General features: G+C 41.3%; 1 protein-coding gene across 1 annotated transcript; it reads right to left on the reverse strand.

Moving 5' to 3' along the window:
- Nucleotides 1-416: 416 nt before the first annotated feature.
- Nucleotides 417-9,322, reverse strand: frg1 (FSHD region gene 1). Its single transcript, XM_053858237.1, has 9 exons — nucleotides 9,194-9,322; nucleotides 8,819-8,883; nucleotides 8,494-8,616; nucleotides 7,079-7,136; nucleotides 5,688-5,802; nucleotides 3,789-3,893; nucleotides 3,544-3,635; nucleotides 856-966; nucleotides 417-554 (listed from the first exon to the last, which is right to left on the reverse strand). Exons 1-9 carry the CDS (start codon nucleotides 9,250-9,252, stop codon nucleotides 518-520), a joined length of 765 nt encoding a protein of 254 aa, XP_053714212.1. The 5' UTR covers nucleotides 9,253-9,322; the 3' UTR covers nucleotides 417-517.
- Between the last annotated feature and the right edge of the window lie 201 nt (nucleotides 9,323-9,523).

The following is a 9,523-nucleotide window of genomic DNA, read 5'->3' on the forward strand; positions in this document are numbered from 1 at the left end:
GTTCACCTATTGTTTCAACTAAATGAAAGTAAATGAGCAGTGTATTATCTTGTACAAGTGAGTGAAATATACATAAGAAGTTAAATGACATAATTGTATCTAGTGGGAACAATGCATGTAAAAAGGTGCTATTGCTTTTTTAGCCACTGAAAAACCGGAAAACTTGAGATGAGAAAATCACCAGATAGATATTTCTGTGTGTTATTAAGACACTGCAAAAGTACATTACTTTAAAAGTAGATTCATGTCATAAAACATTAAAGCTGTGATATTGTTATAATGGATGTTCTGGAGTCCATTTCCTTATAGAACCGAGTCCATATTTATCTTGCGCTGCACCAGAACAGCTGTCACGTCTGGTTATAAGCAGACTGCGCAACACAACAAAGACATCCAGACATGAATTAAAAACAAATCCAATGGCCGACTTTATTAAAAATAGCAAACAGAATTTCTAAAATGTCTGACACCAGATAAACAAGTGAGATCCACAGCTGTGATGCAGAGGGCTCAGGCTTCACTTGCAGTATCTGTCCGCCTTCATTTTGCTTCTCCTGGAAAACAAAAACATTTGTGTCATTGGTTAAAATGAAGGGAGGCGAAGAAGAGAACACAGGCTGGGTGAAACGGTGACTGACAGGAGTGATCTGTGAGTGAAGAGTGGCAGCTACAGCGAAGGAGAGTAGAGGCCAGTCACGGTGTCAGGTTTAGAGTGAGAGATGAAGACACAACTACATCAGCTCATGTAAGTTTGGAGACAAAGTTCTGAGAACCTTGAAGTGACTGGATGAGATGAAGAAACGGTATGATGAAGACAAGTGTGCATCAAGTACAAGATGACGTTGTTGCTGTTACCTGTCCAGTAGAGTTTCATGAAACTTCCCATCAGTTCTGGCTCTTTTCAGCGAGGTGGCGTTCTCCTCGTTGATCCGGAGTCGCTGGTCCTGGAAACTCTGGAACTTTTTCCTGCAACACCATGGAGTTTCAGATTTACATTTCCCTGCTGGACTTTGTCGTGCTGCAAGCAGGGACCCAGCACTTCCTCATGGAAATGTTTGGACAGGGTTAGTCTCATGCACTGAAACTTGAAAGAGGAAGATTTAACCACATTTTCATGAGGATCCTTAGAACCACAAAGATTCAAGCAGATCACATTTTGACTCACTAGAATGGTGAAACTGCTACAGATGAATACGCATCAATAAAATCTTCTGAACGAATCCCACACAGCTCCCAACTAGTCAATGAATTTAAACCCTTTGATCTTTTAAGGATATACGGTCGTGGACAGGCAGATGATGTAAATGTACATAAAATGTACATGTTATCATTAAAAAAAACAGGGCAATTATTAGGGTATTTTGAGAGGACAGCAGGTAGTGATGGGTATATGAGGTTTCATGACACAGTGTCCTGATTTTCAGACCACCAGATGGCACTGTCTGCTGTATAATGTTGAGATTTGAACCACTAATTCAAGAGAACTGATGACATTTCTGAACCAAGAGCACCATCTGGTGGCCTGTGAAATTAGGACACTGTTTCATGACACCCCATTGACCCATCATCTCATGTTGGATGGTGGAGCCAGTTTATTTTATACAGCCGAGTTACTACTTGTCCCTACGTCCGTCCGCCTCTGGCTCTGGAATGTCTCAGGGTCCTTGAGTCAGACCTGCCGCAGACCAGGGTCATCCCTGCTGGACTTGGTTAACATGTGGAGTTGGCACCAGAAAAGTTTGAAGCTGCAGCCGTTCACATCTGTGTTAGTGTCAGGTGTGTCAATAAAGTTTGTAGGAGATCAAGGCTGTGTAGTGCTGAGAAGAACGATGCCCATTTCCTACTTGGTGGCTGTTAAAGTGAGCTGATGAAAATGAATGTGCACGCGTCCAAACATGACGGCGGTCTTTATCGTCACATCAACACTGAGTGGGTTTAAAAGCAGCGATGAATCACCAAGAACAAACGGCAGCCTTAAGAATAATGGCTTCAAATAGATCTTTGGAAATGACTGGGCCGAGACCCAGCCGCGATAATGGCCGAATCTATTATTGCCGCCTCTCCCCCGTCAGATCGCCGCATCAATTCCATCTTTAAGGAGATTAATGGCGCGGGAGCAGGGAGGCGTGATTGGCCATACAGATGTGATTTTGTTGTCAAAAAGCGGCTGCTTCAGGTTGACAGATGGGGAGGAGAAATGGAGTGGAAACGCTGGCTGCAAAAACCACCTCACGCTGTTGCATCTTCATTATTAGCTGCTGCTGCGGCACGTGGAAGAGGCCAGAGCCACGATTCGGTGTGAAGCCAGGACAAGATGAAAACAATCACAACTCCTGACTTTGGCGGGGCATGATGAGAGGGAACATAGCACCTCAGCTCAGGCAGAAGATTTCATGATCAATGATAGTATTATTCACACGCACATTGCAGCAGCTCTAAAAACCTCCGCAGCTTTCCTATTCTGCATTTTTTGACTCCTTATACCCACATGAAATGTTGGAAAATGCATGGATCTGTTGCTCATTCATCGCCTGCCGGTTGGGTTGAGGGGAAGTGGTAGACATGCAGGTCACACAAGTGAGGACCGTGTCTCTATAGGAGTTTACATTCATAGAGGCCGAATGAAGGTAAAAACACTGAGACAACTGATCGTTTCACTCTCATCATGTTGAGGCTTCATGAAGCTGCCTTCGCTTTTAGAGCTCAGTAGGTGGCGCTCTCTGTTTAAAAATATTGTGAGGTTTCATTGAAATACTTGTTTTGAGAGCAGCCATCTAGTGGGCTCTGAAAACGTGGACATTGTTTCATGAAGCCTCATAAGAACATTGCCAACTCTGGGCAGAACACTCAGTTGGTCAGGAAATGGCTCAGTGTTCCAACATAACTGGAGGAGGTTCCCAGGAAAAGGGAAGTCTGGGTCTCTTTGCTCCCCGCAGGTGCCCATGTGACCCCTACAGACGGACGCACGCATGTAGGAAGTGGACAGCAGCCTCGGCACATAGCTGAACAGACTTTGAAAAGGCTAAACACAAATTAAACTTAGGACGCCCTGTTTACACTGCAGCCACCAGGTGATCTGTTGTCTTGCTTTCTGACAGTTAAACACCTCCACGGTTCACTGTGTTAGTTTGAGTCCCACATCTGTGGAAATGGGTTTGTGAGTGAGTAATGATGGGCAGGTGAGGTATCATGAAACAGTACTGCAGGGCTGATGAAACCATGTCCTAAATTGCAGAGGACACTAGATGGCGCTCTTGGTTTAGAACCGATGTGATATTTCATTTGTTGCTCAAGTCCAAACATTACATTACAGCAGACATCGCCGTCTGAATATCGGGAGGGTGTTTCGTGAAACCTCATCTTGCCATTGCTCAGTGTGAGTGCTTTGATGTGGCCAGACTTTAATCCTCTACTGTTGTGAGTCAGTTGGAAATTGACTGAGTGAATTCAGTGGAATTGCGACGCTGGCGTCTCCAGGCTGGATAATGTCGTGCCCTTCTCCGCGCTCGCTCCGTGCATCAGACAACAAATGTGTTTACGTACACATAACTGAGCTCGCAGGACTTGACGTTCCCCCGGTCCTCATCTGCCAGGTTGTCTTTATGCTTGACCTCTCGTTCCGTATTGGATCTGATCTGCTCACCGTTGAGAACAAAATAACAAAGTTAAACATGAAACAGTGCGCCACCTGTCAGAAGGACACTTCCCTCTGACCTCTCAACAGCACCTGCTGACACCACATCATTAACATGCAGAGTTGTGAGGCGAAGAAAAAAACTGGCCCTCACCTTCAACATCTCGTCGCCCCCTGCTGTCTTGCTCTTGGCGGCGATGTCCCCGCTGTCGCTGTAGGAGATGAAACAGCTATTCGCTGCCTGGAGAGCCATTTTCCCCTGCAGCAGAACAGGAAGAGCCCATCAGCCGCGCTCTCCATTAGCAAGAGAGAAGTGAAGGCTAAAAAGGTTTCTCTGTTTCCATTGCACGGCTTCAAGGTCGCACCAAACGTTCTGATATTTCCGACAGGAAGTGGAGGTGAAGAGCGCTCGACAGATAGAGTGGGAGCATTCGGTGGAACCAATGATGCGCTCCACAGTCAAGTGAGTTCCAATCAGACACAGGGCAAATTAGTTTTTACACCTCACCTCCGTTGTCATGTTGACTTGAGACTAAGAATAATAGGTGGACTGAGAAGGAGCTCAGCAGAGGGTGGCTGACAGCCCAATGCAAACATGAGCAACAAAGACGTTTAAAGGCAGTCGCCATAACGGCAGTTTGTTTTGTTTTTGATAAGGCGCTGAAGTCATTCCAGTTTAACTTTGGAAGACTTTGTGGCTTGAAAATGTTTCACGGCAAATATAAAACTGCTTGTGAATATTGTTGGCACTATGTGACCTTAAATATATATTGGGTCAAAGAGGGCAGTCCTCAACTACCTGACATGACCTCAATACCTTCTTTGTCTTCAAGCTCCTTCAACTCCGCCACTTTAAACTCCTGACTTGGTGTCAATTTGACTTTTCATTCGGCAAACAATGCTCTAATAGTTTAGTTCCTGGTGCTGTCAGGCTGCTGAATCTTAGACAGTGGCTGCAATACTGTTTATTTGTACATCTTCTGGACTTGCATTTATCTAATATTTATTTATTTTTGGACACATAGTTTTTGTTTTTGGAAACTGGAGGCCTCAGACCGAAATTTCGTTGCCATAACATAGTGATATGTTTTTGTGCAATGACAATAAAGAAAGTCTAAGTCTATCTAATCGAATGCAACATCATAAACTCTTCACCGTTCTTGTCTTTGACAATGAATCAAACACTATTTTAACATCCGCATAAAGGCTTCACCTCAATTAGAAAAGCTTCCGTTTTAGTCCCTCAAATAAAACAAGCCGGGCTGACTGCAGGAGCTCCAGGCTACGGCAGGCAGATCTTCAGGCAAAGACCATTTATTTTGCGATGAAAACATGCCAACATTGTAATGGTGCTGCCGACACTACGCTGGAGACAAACCAATTCAGACATTATGAGCATCAATCAAGCGAGCGCCATTACCTGAGGCCTTTGAGTCAGCCTGTCAAACAGTCATCAAAACTAACTCGAAATATTATTTTCCACTTCTGAAAAGGCTGTAATGTCAAAGGCATGAGGACTATTTTCTTCCCTCACTTGGCTGCTGTTTCGCTTGTTGTCAATTTTTATATCAAAGTCTTGACATTAGTGTTTAACTAATAGTGAATTATTAGGGTTGAATAGTTTTTTTTTTTTTAGAACAGCATCTTATGCATTTCAACACACCAGTATATTTTTAATCCCAATGCATCGTTTCACCAAATGTGCATCTATACAATGTTTTCACATTCATTTACTTTTACTTTTTTTATAACCAATATTTGAGTAGGCAAGTTAGCTCTTGAAGCAAGTCAGTTTGTTTCAGAATATAACTGAGACTAACAACAAGTTTGCAAACAGGTCACAGTTTGAAGACCCAAACGTAGCCTGTGCTCTTCTCAATCACTTCAGTTTCTTCTTACAGTTGCAAACACAAGCAGGTCGATAGTTCACTCTGAAAGAGATAACTTTTCGAGTGAACTGTAGACCTTATTGTAAGTTGTATAGATTTCTTTTGAGTAACAACTCTGTCCGGGATGATATGCGAGTCTTCTCTGTAAAACCTTTTTGACTTACATCCTGGAAGACGGGCTCCCACTGCTCCCTGACACCGATAGCATCAGACCGACCCACCACCAGTCCGTCTGAGTTGAGACCCAAGTACTTGCCATATCCAGACTTAAGGGCGATCCTGCAACGATAAAGGTTACAAACGCTGAACGAGACCTTTCACTCAGCATGTTGAGAACTGCAGATACAGCTTCTTCTACTCAAAACACCAGCACCCAGATTCCCCTGTTATTTCACCAGAATACACTTAAATTGAACACAACATTTATGATTAAGATTCTTGAAGTCATAACATAATTTTGTTCGGGTGCTTCAGGTCACTGAAGACCAACACGGCACCTCATCCAATCCATATTTATTAACAAAAGCAATCTGTTGTTTTTCGCTACACAATGACCAAGGTTTCCACTACTCTAAATGGACTTGACATTCTTATAAAATTGAAACTCTTATACAAATATTCTCAAGACAGTAAAAGAGCTTTAGTTTAAATAAGGTGATATAAAAACTTGAATATAGACACCATCGTGATTTATTGTCCATTTGTCAAACTGATGCAAAAATAAACAATATTTTGTTGTTTAAATGTATGTATGGGTCATTTGATTCAGTAATATACCAAATTCATTCAAATTGAAAAATGTAGCATCTTGTGGCAAATATTCTAATCACATTAAACTGCGATTCATTGAGATTAATTCATGACAAATTCTCTAATAAACTCGACATTTTTTACACACACACACATATATATACACATACATATACATAGATATATATACATGTGTACATACATTTATATATATATATATATATATACAGTTATATATACACTGCCTTTTAAAAACACCTTGAAAAGTTCAAGCCAACAAGCAGCAATGACAAGTTTAGAAGAGCATTGCCAAAAACTGTGTCATAGCGTGAAGATCAACACTAACGTAAGTAGACAGGCTAAAAACAATCCCTCCCGCACATCTACTTTCTGCCCTTGAGGCTCGGAGACTGTAATCAAATAGAATCTAGCTTTATTTATGAGGCTCTTTTCACACAAAATGCAGCACAAAGTGCTTCACAGAATTAAAAGCAGCATGGAGCACTCGCGGAGGATAAAAAGGAGGAGATGTATTTTTGAAAACCCACACACCCATAGACGCGCACGAGATGAGGAAGTGCTGCCATCGCATCGCCCACATCAGGAGTCAGATCTACAGCGACAGGCAGTGAGAATGAAGCAGCAGGAGACTCAACAGCCCAGATGGTGGGACACCAACTGTATCCAGGCCTTGGCCTCACCACCACACAGCACCAGAAGCTCACCTTGATTTGCATGCGAATCCCGTCGAGGGGAAACAACACCGAGAAAGTAAAAAACGAACTGAAACTGAGGGGAAACTTACCTTGAATCAGAAACCTTGATGGCTGTAAATTGCTCTGGTGGGTCTGGGCCTTCGTCATCTGAAAACATCAGACGTGATTTCATGAGTATATATTTATCAATAGTTATCATTATAAAAAATAAAATAAAAAGATATACAAGTGTCTATGGGAAAATGTTTGTGTTTAAAAATGTAATTATTACTTTTACTTCATTGAACATTTATGCTTTCGCCATTTTATAGTGCTTCTGGAGGCACATAAATTTGAGAGTTGAGGAAGCAGATATATGGTCAACTTACTAGAGTATATAGAGAGTTCAACAGATTAACATTTTAAATCTCAATTAATGGCACTGAAGCTGAGTAAACTCATGATTCAAGGCAAATTTATCACACATTTTCCATCCCTTTTAAATGTAACTTAAAGGTTGATTTTGTCAACACAAGAACTCTACTCTTGTGTTTATAAAATCTTGCTTTAAGGTACATTTAGACAAGAAAATACTATTCATTGAGATTAAATTTTTTATCTATCGACAGCCCTAGGATAGAGTGAAGTGACCTCTAACTGTGATACAGTTGGAATTTGACCGGCAAGAAGGTGAAGGGGATTATTAGCTTTTTGCAAAGATTTCATGATGTCTGCATCATCCAGTGTGGCACCGACACAGGAGAAAGAGGATAAATCCCTCATCTCCACTGTGAGCTCATATATGCTTTCATCTGCTACAAATTAGCTCAAGTATATTGTGCTGGTGCTGACCTGCCCAGGGGATCAGGATGTTTCAATCTCACAGCCATTTTCACAGGTTTAAAAAAAAAGAAGGAGATAAAATGTCGACTGAATTAAGTCAGTCGTGTGCCTCTTTCGGGCATGAAACTCCGCTGGGCTTTTCTCACGAAAAAAGGGCCTCAAGGCAAAGTGGAATCACGGCTAGTGAGGGCTTTCCCTTACTTCACCTCTGGTCTGGTTTTGCTCAGTGTTGGTGTGTGAATACTTCAACTTAACATCAAAGGCTGGAGATTAAAAACAAATTATTTTTTGTTGGAGATTCACATATAGGGCAGCAGATACCCATATTTTGATCCCATTTATTTGGACAAATTTACATGATACTGAATCACAAATCCATGTCCTTTAAATGAAGTATGAGAGGGAGTGTTGGGATGAGAATCAATCCTAAAGCTGAGTCACGAACAGGTGAAGCTATATGAGAATGTTTGGTACCAAGTTCAGTTTTCCAAAACCACTCATCACTGAGTCAACACAAAAGAATTGTGAGGAAGCTTCATAAAGCACTGTCCTCATTTTCAACAGCCACTATATACACGGTTTGTAATGGTGAAAGGTGCAGGAGAATTACACTTGCCTTACAGTCTACCATGTCATTTCCAATAATTATGCGTGCTATAGAAGACAATTAAAGTAATCTTACCATTATGTGGTGGTCCAATTGTGAAGAGACCAGTATCCAGGGCATGGATGTAAGAGTTGTTCTGCATCTCTATGGCAACCGTTCCGGTGATTTCATTAAATGTACTGACAGCCCACCAACCACCTGGTGTTCAATTAAATGCAGGAGAAAAAAAAAACATTTTAGTTACTGGCATAGTAATTTATTGATTTACACTTTGAAAATATCCGTTTGAGTTTTGGAGCATTGTGTGTTTTTCTACGACCTCAGACTGCATCATTATTTAAAACTCCCACAGATTAAAAAAGACAAGACACAAGCGGGGTCAACAGAAACAGCTGCTTACCAACAACATCAAGTTTTGCCCCGTCGTCTGCATTTTTCTTCTTGTCTTTGTTCTTGCGTTTTTTCCTGTGAATCGCAGTATTTCAAGCAGGATGCAAACTCAATTCAAGCAGGGAAGTTTACACGACATTATCTACATGGCGACATAGCTTTATCAGAATGTTGCACGATAGTGTCAAACCTGCATCTTATCTAAACATTGCTAGAATATAAATAAGCGTTGGATAATAAACTGAAAGTTAAACTCAGTTTATGTAGATGCTATCGTCATGAATGTTTAGCCTGTTAGCTTAGCACTATTTAAGCGCCTCTGCAATACAGAAAAAAAACATGTTTGCGACCTTTTACAACGAATGTATGAAAAGAGCAGTTTTACCCTTTATTTTGTCCTTTCAGAACGAGCTTTGTTGATTTTACACTCGAATATTCCGCCATTTATCGCGACGAAGAATTAGCCTGACGTTTAGCAGAAGGTATATAATGTTTTCAAATCATGTGGCTATGGTGGCCGCAGAGGGACAAACAGCAAAGGCACACCGAAATACGCACGATAAAAAAAAGTTTTATTTTTTTAAAATGTAAGTATATGGCTTCTGTGGGCATTTTGCATGAACAGTTTCTGATTTTGCGGGAGAATAAAATGTATATTTTATTAATGGATACAATATGCAACCCTTATAAACACTCTATTTTTATGATGGAAATA

Source organism: Synchiropus splendidus, chromosome 2, assembly GCF_027744825.2.
Source record: "Synchiropus splendidus isolate RoL2022-P1 chromosome 2, RoL_Sspl_1.0, whole genome shotgun sequence".
Lineage (NCBI taxonomy): Eukaryota > Metazoa > Chordata > Actinopteri > Syngnathiformes > Callionymidae > Synchiropus > Synchiropus splendidus.

What these genes read in the sequence shown, in the direction of transcription:
- frg1 (XM_053858237.1), bottom strand. Translation starts at nt 9,252, where the DNA reads ATGGCGGAATATTCGAGTGTAAAATCAACAAAGCTCGTTCTGAAAGGA. An exon ending in CTGAAAGGACAAAATAAAGG is followed by an intron (nt 8,884 to 9,193) that starts GTAAAACTGCTC and finishes TGCGATTCACAG; the next exon opens with GAAAAAACGCAAGAACAAAG. An exon ending in CATGAAACTCTACTGGACAG is followed by an intron (nt 555 to 855) that starts GTAACAGCAACA and finishes TTTGTTTTCCAG; the next exon opens with GAGAAGCAAAATGAAGGCGG.